The sequence below is a fragment of the Bombyx mori genome, chromosome 17 (assembly GCF_030269925.1).
Source record: "Bombyx mori chromosome 17, ASM3026992v2".
NCBI lineage: Eukaryota > Metazoa > Arthropoda > Insecta > Lepidoptera > Bombycidae > Bombyx > Bombyx mori.
Window position 1 is genome coordinate 14,139,546 of NC_085123.1, and position 13,765 is coordinate 14,153,310.

The window sequence follows — 13,765 nt, forward strand, 5'->3', positions numbered from 1 at the left end:
AATCTTCTCTTGACATTAGCAAACGAAAACGAATGATAGTTCTTATGATGGAGGTACTGCTCTTCAAGAAGGTTGGTTGGTAAGTGTGATGGCGTGTACGCGCCTCCATCGGCTAGGGTCTGTCGTAGCATGAAGTTAGGCGAGCTCCGACGATACCGCAATCGTGCTCGGGAATCGTGCTGCGTTTCGTTTAGCTACCAATCTCATGACCGTTTCCGACATATACATACATATGTATAAAAACAAGCTGATTCGTCTCGTTATTAAAACATCATCATTATTTAAAAATTTAAATTGTTATTGGAAACGTGCTATTCGACATAGAACGTTACATTAAATTCCAAAGAAGGCCGATTCCCATCTAAAATACAAAAATTTCAAGACGGAAAATCAATTATTTCGTTGAAAACAAAAACTAAAATTATTCGATACGAAATGAAATGAAAATCCAATTTGTACTTAACTGGTGGACTTGTTGGAATAACGAACTAGGAAAGTTTTCCATTACTCCGTAAACTGTTAGAGGTTTTGCGTTCCGATTTCTTTCTTTAATTTAAAAATACAACTGAACAGAAGCGCGATAAACAAAATCTTGTTTGCAATTACAATTCGTGTCTTATTTAAAGTTTAGAAAATAATAGGTTTCCTTTTTAAATGAAAGTGCCGTTTTACAATACCGGCCATTTGAAATGTAATTTTTGTGTGGCTGGCAATAAATACGAAAAAATGGAATTAACTATATTTTCCGAATCAGTTATTTATTGATTGATTAGTGTTTTGTTTTTAATACATTTGTATCTTTTTCATCAATATGAACACGATAGATTTTTTTTTTATGATTGAAAGATGACTGGTGGCCCGGAGGCCTTTCCAGCTTCATCAGGACAGGTGGGCGAGCAAAGGCTCAGCCAAGAGGGGTGGGATTTGCTAACAACTGCCCGAGCGCCTCCGAAGGAGACCTAACAACTCAAGAGCAATTGCATCGCGAATGAATCTACTACCGGATCGGAATCGCGACCCACTGAGAAGATCCGGCGAGAAACTCAGCGGGCTGATGCATGGGTACACAATAGAAATACGAGTAATCATGGAATATGAGATCCGTCAAGGTAGCAATGCCGCACGAAATGGCTTACAATACTAATGACGTATAGGGGGTGAAAACTAAAACCTACCGCGCGACTCCATATTCGCTTTCAACCTGGAAATTTTGATCTAAAAAATGAACCGTGTGGTCGCCCGAAAACTAAAGTCAACAACGACGAAAAAGGCGATAATGGAAGCTGACGATACTCGATCTATCGCAGCAGCATTCAATGTTAGCGATTACTTTTTTTTTTTTAAAGTTTGAGGAGCTTCTTGGCTGGGAAAATTTCAATACCCGAGAGGCAGTACAAAATGCCTTTGAAGAGTTTGATCCCGTACACTTGATTTCTTCAAGAAGGGCTTCGAGATTACCACTGCGCTGGGAAAGATGCATCTATATCGGATATGCATTTTGATTGAGAAAACAAATTACCAAAAAAAATTCAATCCTAATTTTTGGGTGTCAGTCATATAAATTAAGCAGACTAACTTTATTCACACTCTGATTTAATTTGCCAATTTTACATTGATGCGTCTCATTCAACTACTCTCTTCTGACCGCCTGCGTTCTCTTTTAAATATGTCGCAGCCGGCTATCCCTTCTTGACCGGTCACGTGGCTTATTCACGTGACTTTAAAAGCAGTCAATTGAGCAACTAATAAACAATAATATTTAAATGTTTTGCAATACAAACCTCATATTTAATAATAATTCTTAATATCTACAGGACTTTATATAATCATCTTAATAGAAATATGTAATCATAAACCATACATAATGAATATAATGAAAACCTTCTGTATACTAAGCGGCAATTTCGCAGATCAGATCGTAGGCAGGTAGGTCAATTCGTAATGAATTATTTTAAATTCATTTTTGGTTATTCTTTAGTGATTATTTTAAATATTTTATTATATTAAATTATCTGATTATTATAAAATTGTAACATTTATTTAAGTACCAATGAAAACGTATCATGGTGACTGCTCATTTTTTTTTGGGTCCTAATGATTGTGGTTGCGATCGGCCAAGTCTTGCAATGTTTGGGCGGTAATTTTTAACTATGATGCGCCCAGTCCTTGTAGATTGGGTGAATGGTGACAGAGGACGCCTCACTTTCCACCTCACGGAGGTGCTCACGGGCATAGTTGCTTCGGTACCGGATCGGAGCCGAGCCGACGGCAGAGTGCCACCATTGTGGTTGCGACTTGGACACGGCGGAGCACACGCTCGTCGCCTGCCCCGCATGTGAGGGGTGGCGCCGTGACCTCGTCGCAAAAATAGGAAACGACTTGTCGTTGCCGAGTGTCACATATTTATGATATGGATTCCTTTTTTTTCCTACCTATGTTGATAGTCTTTAGAGGCTATTTCAGCTTCGCCCTAACATGTGTGCTCACGGGGCTCAAGCCGGAGTGTTGCTAACACTGGCCCTAGCAAGATCAGTGCTTCGCAAAATCTACCACCGGATCGGAAACGCGACCCACTGAAAAGATCCGGCGAGAAACTCAGTGGGCTGTGTCTATGGGATAATTCTCTCGTCGAGCCCTTCGTCGCAAGCGACGGGTTCGACGAGGATTGTGATCGGTGCTTGTGGTACCTAAAAGCACCGTTAATGGATTGGGAGGATCCGTAATGACGTGTTTTGGGTGACGTCGACTATTTACCATTCGGTCTATAGGATCGGGTATGTAATTTGCAGCGGCCACGACAAAAGTGTCCTCATATCGTGCCGCTTTCTCAAAGTGGCGCAATGATGCCGACTGTAGATATTTACTGATTGAGTTAAACTTCAGGTCATCATGGAGATAGCTTTTTGTGTTTATTATAAGGAATGTACTACATTATTTTACTTTAATCCGAGAATTTGGGTGGAAAATTAAATGTTCTCGGATTAAAAATGTTTTGGAAAATTGTTTACAGTTCTAAATTGTTTTGTGTAATCCGTGGAGATCATCGATATATTACCACTAGATAACGCATCACATACAAAAACCAAACACAAATATGGCATCGACTAACTGATCTGACTACACCATCAAGTGGAGAAAAACGATGTATAATATAATAATTGTAACCTAAACTATGCCTTTTCCCGAGGCAATAAAGTGCAGTTTAGATTATTTTAACATTCACTTACAACCTTACGCCATGAATGACAGAAAAAGATAGTTTTTTACAATAACTTTTATTCCAAATTTAACCTTATCTCCTTAAAAATAAAGCAAAAATTTACACGCATAGCATTTTACTTACGCCCTTTTAAACTTACGATATTAAGACTTTACTGCTCCGAACAGAGTATTACGGAGTCGCACTTTATACTTTTTTTGTAAGAATATTTTGAGTAATTTATTTTTTATTATGTTTTTTTAATTCATATTCATTCAATTTTTTCAATTTAATTCCTTATGATTAACAACAAAATATTGTATAACTATAGATAATTATACCTGAGTTAGCTATATTGTACCTTGCACATCGGTCGGGAAAATGGATAAAAGCTTTTTAAATCACAACAACATAATCCCCATCAAATTGTTTTATTTATTAAATATATGTCAGATTCGGTAAAATGGTCTGCACAAACCACACTGGAGCAATTAGGTTTGAAATAATTGTCGCTTCTTTTTTCTTTTATTACTCTGTTATTAAATCTGTAAAAATGTGAAAACAAATTCCAGTTTACAGATTTCAGTTCGCCGTCCGTTGTACAGACGTCTGTTGCATTCGTATCTGATCTAGCGATACACGGGGTGTTCGAATCCCAGGCGGGTACCAATTTTTCTAATGAAATACGTACTTAACAAATGTTCACAATTGACTTCCACGGTGAACGAATAACATCGTGTAATAAAAATCAAACCCGCAAAATAATTTGCGTAATTACTGGTTGTAGGACCTCTTGTGAGTCCGCACGAGTAAGTACCACCACCCCACCTATTTCTGCCGTGAAGCAGTAATGCGTTTCGGTTTGAAGGGTGGGGCAGCCGTTGTAACTATACTTGAGACCTAAGAAGTTATATCTCAAGAGGGGTGGCGCAATTGCGCAAATGGCAGCGTAAATACGCTGTAGATGTCTATGGGCTCCAGTATAACCACTTAACTCCAGGTGGGCTGTGAGCTCGTCCACCCATCTAAGCAATAAAAAATACAAAAAAAAATAAAAAATTATGTGACTCCACTACACTTGTTCTGAAATAGCCCTATTTCATCCTTGTCTTGCATGTAACCGTTATTATGTGTGCGAAAGAAATAACTGCGAAGCAAAATAATAGGATTTAATTTCTTGAAGTACTAATTTGGTAAGAATAACTGATTTATTTCAAATATTTATCACTATCTGTTAATAAAAATTATAAAACTTACCAAAAATACTAAATTTCATGTTGTTTTCTCTTTATAAGCGTGTTTTTTACATCTTTTTACAGCGCATTTTAGGATCGTTCCACTCGACGGTCGGCGTGACACTGACGGCAAAACAGTGCTTAATATGAATCTAAGCACAGTTTTGTTTGGTTACTTTTGACGCCTTTACGCGGGATCTAGTGGTAATATATCGATGGTGGAGATAGATGAGTACAATAATAATAATTTTTTTATTTAGTTTCGATTGATTGAACATTTCCAGGATCGGTTTGTAGCAAAAATAGGGATAATTGGCGTCGCAATAAGCATTGTAATTACTAATTCTACTAATGTAAATAGGAATAGTTGTCGTTTCAATCGTTTTGGTTCACAGTTGGTGGTGGGGCGCATTGTGAGCTCGCACGGGAAGAACCACCACCCTATCTATTTGTACCGTGAAACAGTAATGCTTTTCATTTCGAATGGAGTCGGTTGTACAGTAACAGAGGACGTTGCTAACCATCCCTAGCAAGAGCAGTGCTTCGCAGAATCTACCACCGGATCGGAAACGCGATCCACTGAGAAGATCCGCCGAAAAAATCAGTTGGCTGTGTGTATAGGTTTAATTTACTCGTCGAGCCCTACGTCGTAAGCGACGGGTTCGGCGAGGACGGTGACCGGTGCTTGAGGTACCTAAAAGCACCGTTAATGGATCAGGAAGATTCGTAATGACATGTACCTTTAAATGGTAACCGTCCGAATACGTCTGAAATACGTTGCTTATGTTATGTTATGTTTTACGAGCAACCCGAATCGCTTTTGGGCGGCCTCTGTTAGGAACTGGGAGATGTTTCTTCAACTGATAAATCTGATTTTTGTGTCTGCTCTTTTGCTAAGGAGTTGAATATTTTGGGTTTCTAAATTTTGAATTCGAATACAATTTTCAGTTAAAGCTAATACCTCAAGATGCTTGGTTAGTGTTAATTAGTGGAGTTCATGGATTTCATACACCGTGAGCGTCATCTTAAGTTGCATTGTTTTTTTTCCAATGCGACTCAATTTCTTTGCGAAAAACATTTTATGACCCATCAACTTAAAACATGGGGAGTTTCTTTGTCTTTGGACGAGTCCAGTACCACTACTACGTCCTTCTTCGAACGAGGCTTGTGAGGAGTACTTAGCTTGACTGTGCCTCTGACATAGCTGACGTTTATCTGACGAGTCCGATGCACTACATCGACCTGCCCTCGAGATAGGAGCCGATCAGTCGGCGGAAGTATGCGGGGACGCCGTGATAACTTGCAAAGTTTTTTTTTGTGTCTCAATTTTTTTGGGAAAAACCCTTTAAGACCTATCAAATTAAAACATTCTTTATCTTTGGACGAGCCCAGTACCACAACTACGTTCTTCTTCAAATGAGGCTTGAGAGAAGTACTTAGCTTGAATGTGCCTCTGACATAGCTGACGTTCATGAGCAACGGTAATCACTTGCCATCAGATTTCCTCGTTTTCCCCAGGAGGCCTTAAAATATATGAAACTTTATAAAATTCAGAAAAATCACTTTTAAAACTGGTAAGGCGTTTGTAATTTCTATCGATAATTGTTAAATAACTTAAAATTAAAATAATTCTGAAACTAGAATTAATATTTAGTAGTTTTTATTTTAGATTTAAACTTTTAAGAATATACAATCGAGGTAACAGATAACATAGAAACAATTCATATGATTCTTTACACATTTAGGTAACAAAATTATAAGTCTTAGTTGCGAAAGAAGTGGCGAAAATTGTCGTGTTTAATTTTGTCTTTACCTATCGGCATATAACTACATTTTAATTTAACGCGTTTTCAATTTCTTCATCAGTCATGTATAAATACTCTGGAGCTACACTCAGTTGACCACCAGTGATTTTCCAAGCGGTCCCGGACTCGGCATTCTTGAATATGTGTACGGCTGCTTTGCCGACAGCATCGGGTTCCTGCCAAACGTCATGCTTGGTTACCTTTTTTAAATCTTCCAACTGATCATCCCAAACCATTTGCTCTGCAGTCATCGCAGTGTAAGTCAATTCTGGACATAGAGCCACAATCTTGATTCCTGTCCTTTTGAAGTTGTATGGGTGTCCTAATGACTTGGAGAAAGCGAGACTCGCATGCTTTGATGAGATGTAGGAAACCATAAACGGGGTTATACTGTAACCTGAATCGGACGCGATGTTAACAATAGTTCCACCAGGACCACCTTTATCGTTTCTCGCGTATTCTCTGAATTTTAATGACCATTCAATCGGTGCAACGCTATTGGTCAATATCATTTCTCTTGGTTGGTCTTCTTCAAGTATTCCAGCATTGTTGACTAACACATGTATCGGCCCATGCTCGTCAACTATATCATCCCACAGATGAAGATCTTTGGTAACATCGCATGGTATAAAAATAACCTTATCTCTTCCATATTTACATTTCAGAGTTTCAGCTGCTCTTATTCCGTTAGTCACATTTTTATCTAAGATTATAATTTGATTGACTCCATTAGCTAGGAAATTATCAGCTATAGCGTATCCTATACCTCTAGCTGCCCCGGTCACGATGACATTTTTACCTTTTAGATCCTTGTCACTGATTGAATTGGCCCTAGCCGAAAGTGTTACTAGGCAAACTAGAAACTTTAACTCTATAGCCATAACTGTTGTGGTATACAATATTTATTCGATTGGCTTTTCATTTATGAAGCATAAATATATATTGTGTGTAGAGAGACAGGTGTTTTGCAATAAATAAAAGTTAGGATGGGGTCTGAGACACTGTGTACTGAAGCGGGGCGTGTAGAGTTTTGGCACATATCCTAAATAATTTTGCTCTATCAATAATTATAGATTTACCATAAAAGTAAGTAAGACTTAACCATAGCAGTAGCCATAAAAGTAAATAGGTTAACCTTTTTTTGAGGCCGCTTTAGCCGATATTTACATATTTTACCAAAAAGCGCTTATGCTCTATCTGGTAAGCTATGCTTTTGAAATTATGACAACTCATATTATATGCTATATATATTATGAGAGTAATACGATGTTGCTACTTGGGCAATTTTCTGATTACTTGACTTATTACAACTGGTTTTGTTGTAGATTTTTAAGACTATAAAGTAATTTAAAAAAGTTATGATAATCAGTTTCTGCTTTATGTGGGGGATTATGTTATCGTGTGATCTCTTATGGGCAATTAACTCAATCGTACATAAATAAAGCCGTTAAATGTTAAATAGTTTTTGTATAAAATTATTCGCTTTATTCGCTTCGCTAATCGCCGACAGTTGCAACCCGACTTACAGCGAATAAATGCATTTTTATTTCTTAATTATCAGTATTAATTAATACGTTATATACGACTAATACGTTATTCGTAAGCAATATAAAAGAATACAATAGAAAACAGACAACAATATGAAAACCATATAAAAATAAAATACTACCTTATATATAAAAATACCAAGAAGTTGTTTATACATATAACTAGTCAGGTCATAAGTATTGTCACACAGCAAAAACTTTTCTTTTAGAATGCTGGCCACAAAAAAGTGTATTGAATTCGAATTTCGAATTGTTCATGAAAATAAAAATGTATACTTTTAGAATTTTACTTATTTTTAAATATGGACGCTTAAAGAAGACCGTGTTGCAGTTATTGCGTTGCATCGTTGCGGTTACGCGCCAATTCAAATTTTTAACATACTGAAAAATTTGAATATAACCAAAAGATTCGTTTATCGTACCATCAAACGATACAATGAAGATTCTAGTGTAGATGACAGGTCAAGAAGTGGTCGCTCTCGGTCTGTTAGGACTCCAGCAGTGATAAAAGCTGTGAAGGCGCGAATTCAAAGAAATCCCAAACGTAAGCAGAAACTGTTGGCCCTTCAGATGGGGTTAAGTAGAACCACGGTGAAAAGGGTGTTAAATGAAGACTTAGGGCTTCGGGCATATCGAAGAAAAACAGGACATCGTTTGAATGCTCGTCTAATAGACCTGAGACTGAAGAGATGCCGCGCTTTGTTGAAGCGGTACGCGGGAAAAAAATATCGGGAAATTCTCTTTTCGGATGAAAAAATTTTTACCGTAGAAGAGAGCTACAACAAACAAAATGATAAGGTGTATGCACACAGTAGTGAAGAAGCGAGCAACCGTATTCCGCGTGTCCAACGAGGTCATTTTCCATCCTCGCTCATGGTATGGTTGGGAGTTTCTTATTTAGGCCTAACAGAGGTACATTTTTGTGAGAAAGGTGTAAAAACGAATGCAGTTGTGTATCAAAATACAGTCCTGACGAACCTTGTAGAACCTGTTTCTCATACCATGTTCAATAACAGGCACTGGGTATTCCAACAAGATTCGGCGCCAGCTCATAGAGCGAAGAGCACACAAGACTGGCTGGCGGCGCGTGAAATCGACTTCATCCGGCACGAAGACTGGCCCTCCTCCAGTCCAGATTTGAATCCGTTAGATTACAAGATATGGCAACACTTGGAGGAAAAGGTGTGCTCAAAGCCTCATCCCAATTTGGAATCACTCAAGACATTCTTGATTAAGGCAGCCGCCGATATTGACATGGACCTCGTTCGTGCTGCGATAGACGACTGGCCGCGCAGATTGAAGGCCTGTATTCAAAATCACGGAGGTCATTTTGAATAAACTTTAGTATCATAAGAATCTATGTTTTGTCAAGTTCATTTTGGTATATGAATGGTTACATAATGAATAAACTTGTTTCAATTATTTTACATCAAACATGTGACAGAATTTATGACCTGACTAGGTATATACGGTACATACACCAAAATAACATTTTTTTCAATTTTTGTCTGTCTGTCTATCTCTCTGTCTGTCTGTTTGTTTGTTCCGACTAATCTCTGGAACGGCTGGACCGATTTTGACGAGACTTTCACTGATAGGTAGCTGATGATATAAGGAGTAACTTAGGCTACTTTTTTTCAGACTAGCTTCGTCTCGCGGCGTAACCTGCGGTATGACAATAACCGCGGGTTACATCGCGGGACTCAGCTATCAATATTAAAATTTAATGTTTCCGAAGCGAAGCGAGGGTCATTATCATCATCAGCCTTTATCTGCCCACTGCTGGACATAGGCCTTCCCCAATGCCTTCCAAATAATGCGGTCCTCCGCTTTCTGCATCCAACGAGTTCCCGCCGTGCGCACTAAGTCGTCAGCCCACCTAGTTGGAGGACGCCCCGCACTCCTGGTACCCATCCGTGGCCTCCATTCGAGGACTTTCCTCCCCCACCTGGCGTCACTGGCTCAACAGATGTGACCGGCCTATTGCCACTTCAGCCTGCTTACTTTGAGAGCTATGTCGTCGACTTTGGTTCTCCGTCGAATTTCTTCGTTCCGGATTTTGTCCCTTAGAGAAATACCGAGCATAGCTCTCTCCATCGCCCGCTGTGCGACTCTTAACTTATGGGACAGCCCTGCCGTCAGTGTCCAGGTTTCCGCGCCGTAGGTCCTCGCGGGGAGAACGCACTGGTTAAAGACTTTTGTCTTCAGGCATTGAGGAATTTGCGAGGTGAGGATTGCACGGAATTTCCCAAATGCCGACCAACCCAGTCGTATGCGGGTCGCTAGTAATTAAATAGAAACACAACCTTGAAAACCTATACAGGCCCTGATTAAAACAAAGTCACTACATTGTGGAACCACAAAAACTTTCCATACTGTAGTCGAGGAGAGCTATTCGCTGATTAATTTTAATACCATTTTTAGGCTATTAATCGCGGGCTTTGAGCGGGGTGACCTAATTAAGAAATTCCGTCACGAAAATAAAACCTAGCACCCCTCACTCCACCTACCATGTAGCTCGCGTTCAACACATTCACACGTTGCGCTTGTGTAGTGTTTGTGGATAAGCGTGTGGCGTGACGTCGCATTGCATGTGCATCATGAAAAGTCTGCCCATTTCTCTTTTTTTTTTTTTTTTTTATGATTGAAGGATTACTGGTGGCCCGGAGGCCTTTCCAGTTTCACCAGGACAGGTGGGCGAGCAAAGGCTCAGCCAGGAGGGGTGGGATTTGCTAACAGCTACCCGAGCGCCTCCGAAGGAGACCTAACAACTCAAGAGTAGCTGCTTCGCGAATGAATCTACTACCGGATCGGAATCGCGACCCACTGAGAAGATCCGGCGAGAAACTCAGCGGGCTGATGCATGGGTTAGGTTGCACGTCGACCTCTTTGTCGAGTTCGACGAGTACGGGTACCGGGGTCCCTAAGCCTGCTCCTAGTATTAGAGCTGAAGGCATCTAATGCAAAGGTTATTGGATCTGATGGATCCGTAAGGACGTGTCTAGGGCGTCGACGGTGACTGGCTCCTGCGTGATCAGGATTCGGGGAGTAGTCAGCGGCGGCAACGATAAGGCGATTATCATGACGCATAGCCTTATCGAAGTATCGTTCTGACGCTGACTTCATGTATTTCCGAATTGATTCGAGGCCCAGATCGTCGTGTAGGTCAACGTTCCTCACGAACCACGGAGCCCCGACAGCTAACCTGCAAAAGCGGGATTGTAGGGATTGGAGGGTGTCTATGTGTGTGCGGGCCGCGTGAGCGAACACCACACTCGCGTAAGTCATGACGGGCCTTATGCAAGTTTTGTAAAGTGTCACCTTGTTCCGAAGGGACATTTTACTCCGCTTACAGATCATGGGGTAGAGTCTACCGAGAATAAACGCGGCACGGTCACGGACTGATTTTATATGCGGGCGGAATGTCATCGATGCATCCAGGGTAACGCCCAGGTACTTGACCTTCCTGGCCCAGGGTATGGGTTGTCTAAAGAGAGTAATCGGGGGTGTGAGATTCCTCCTCCTAATCCGGGAGGAAATCCGTGAGGAGCTTCCCCTCTGAAATAGCACCGCAGTACTTTTCGATGGGTTGATGTCTATGCGCCATTTTCGGAACCACTGTCCTAGGGCTAGGGCTGCGCTCTGAAGCTTCTTCGCGATTAGGGACTTATTTCTACTAGAATAGTAAACAGTCGTGTCGTCGGCGAATAAAGCTAAATGGGTCGGCGGCGACCGGGGAATATCGTTGACGAATAAGCTAAATAGGAGGGGTGAGAGGACAGAGCCTTGTGGGACTCCAGCTGTGAGAGGTCGTGGGGAGGAGCGGGTACCCTCGACTCGATATCGAAAAGAGCGGTTCGACAAGAAGTCCCGTATGATGAGCACGAGACTATCCGGCACGCCCATGTTGAATAGTTTGAAAATCAAACCATTGTGCCAGATTTTGTCGAACGCTTTTGCGACGTCGAAGAAGAGAGCTCCCGTGTATAACGGTTTTGGTCGATTAAGCCCCACAAGAATGTGCTCCGTGAGGCGGTGCACCTGTTGAACGCATGAGTGATTTGTACGGAATCCGAATTGTTCATCGATGAGAATGCCCTTGGATGAGACGAAGTCTCTGAGGCGTTTGTAGATCAGACGCTCATACAGTTTGCCTAGAGACATGAGGAGGCTAATCGGGCGGTAGCTCGTCGGATGATTTTTTGGTTTACCGGGCTTATGTATGCCGATAACGTCCGCTTCTTTCCACACCGCGGGAAAGATACAGTTCGCGATAGCGGCATTGAAAATAGATGCCAACATCACGATGAGTTGGACGGGTAGAAGTTTAATAACGCGGTTAGATATACCGTCGGAACCGGGAGCCTTGCGAGGACGTAGGTCTTTGATCAAGTCTTTAACTTCCATCGGGGTGACGGGTGGTAACGCATCCGAGGGTGGCAAGGAGGCTCTGCGTTCTACCTCACTGTCTACTAATTCTACATGAACAGGGTCTACGGATTGAGTGCTGGGCGTGCACTGGGTTTGCAATGTATCGGCCAGTAGCTCTGCTTTTTCGTCATCATCGAACGCCGCGAGTCGGCCTGAGGGGCCTACGAGGGGGGGCATAGTTACTACCGTATCCGATTTGAGAGTACGAGCTAAGCGGTAGTAAGACCTTTGGGAGGGCGCGAGTCTTTCTAAGAAATCAGACCATCTGGCATCTCGGACTTCGGCGATGCGAGACTTTACGTCGCGTTGTAGGGCACGCATTCGAATACGATTATCCACGGTAGGATACCTATCGTAGGCGCGGATCGACGCGTTCTTAGCTCTAAGGAGTTCCCTAATATCGTCGGGCAATTTGAAGCGGTGAAGGAAGTCCTCCGCTACAACTTGTTTCGATGATCTATCTAATGTCGAGGTGATGTGTGACGTTAAGATGTCTATGGCTTCAGCGGTATCCTGAGGAGACGGGGTAGAGTCCGGGTTAAACGGGAGCGATGGTGGATCAGATTCAGCCAGGCTGATGCCCAGCGTGTGCCAATCCACCACAGTCCTCGTGACGGGAACGGAATCGGGAGCGCGACCGAGCTTCATAACGACGGGACGGTGGTCTGAATCTAACTCTGAAACTACTTCGATCGAGTGTAAGCGCAGAGTTACGTTTTTTAATAACGCTATGTCGAGTATATCCGGGCGATGCGCGATATTTAGTGGGTAGTGAGTCGGGGTTAGCGGAGCGACGATATCGAAGGCGAGATCATCGACTAACGCGTCAAGCCGCCTGCCATTCGGGGTTGTGGTGTGTGAGTTCCACCTGACGTGTTTACAATTTAGGTCGCCCGCCAGAATGACAGAGCTTCCCATGCCGAGCAGCGCCTCGATATCACTGCTTAGAACGATCTTGTCCGGTGGAAGATAGACGGACGCGATAACGATCGGCGCGTGTCCAGTCAGTGAGATTCGGCATACTGATGCTTCGATGTTAGAAAGCGCGGGGGGGTCGAGAGGGACGCAGTGCAGGGCTCGTCTATAGTAAATGACGGTACCACCACCACGAGCAGTAAGCCTGTCGTTCCTAACCATGTTATAGTTCGCGATTTTAGGGTCGCGGCGCGCGGGCTTAAGCAGGGTCTCCTGCACCAAAAAGATGTCAATTTGATGGTCACGCAAAAAATCACAAACCTGATCACGTTGATTTGCGAGACCGTAAGCGTTAAAAAATCCTATCGTTACGGATAGGGGCTTTATTCTACTTATGTACGCCATTGATTACCGGCGGAGTGAGGGGAGGACGTACGTATTTAACGACGCGTATACGTCAGCGTATTCTTGCACAACGGCGATGAAGTGTTGTGCAGTGGAGGCGGCGCGAATGGCGTCACCCAAAGCATTAACACGCTCAAAGTTGATCGACTGAAAAAAGTCGATCGCTAGAGCGAGATTGTCGGACGCGGTCGGAGTGCTGGTCGCGGGGGAGGAACGAATCACGGGGGA

The 13,765-nt window shown here is 42.2% G+C and overlaps 1 protein-coding gene and 1 long non-coding RNA gene across 2 annotated transcripts; both read right to left on the bottom strand.

The window, feature by feature from the left end:
* Positions 1 to 3,614: 3,614 nt before the first annotated feature.
* LOC134200382 (uncharacterized) lies at positions 3,615 to 4,649 on the bottom strand. The gene is made up of 2 exons (XR_009975275.1): positions 4,457 to 4,649; positions 3,615 to 3,744 (listed from the first exon to the last, which is right to left on the bottom strand). It is a non-coding gene; the product is annotated as an uncharacterized LOC134200382 (long non-coding RNA).
* A 1,619-nt stretch (positions 4,650 to 6,268) lies between these two features.
* LOC101735984 (15-hydroxyprostaglandin dehydrogenase [NAD(+)]) lies at positions 6,269 to 7,120 on the bottom strand. Its single transcript, XM_004934159.2, has one exon. The coding sequence runs from the start codon at positions 7,118 to 7,120 to the stop codon at positions 6,269 to 6,271; it is 852 nt and encodes a 283-aa protein (XP_004934216.2).
* Between the last annotated feature and the right edge of the window lie 6,645 nt (positions 7,121 to 13,765).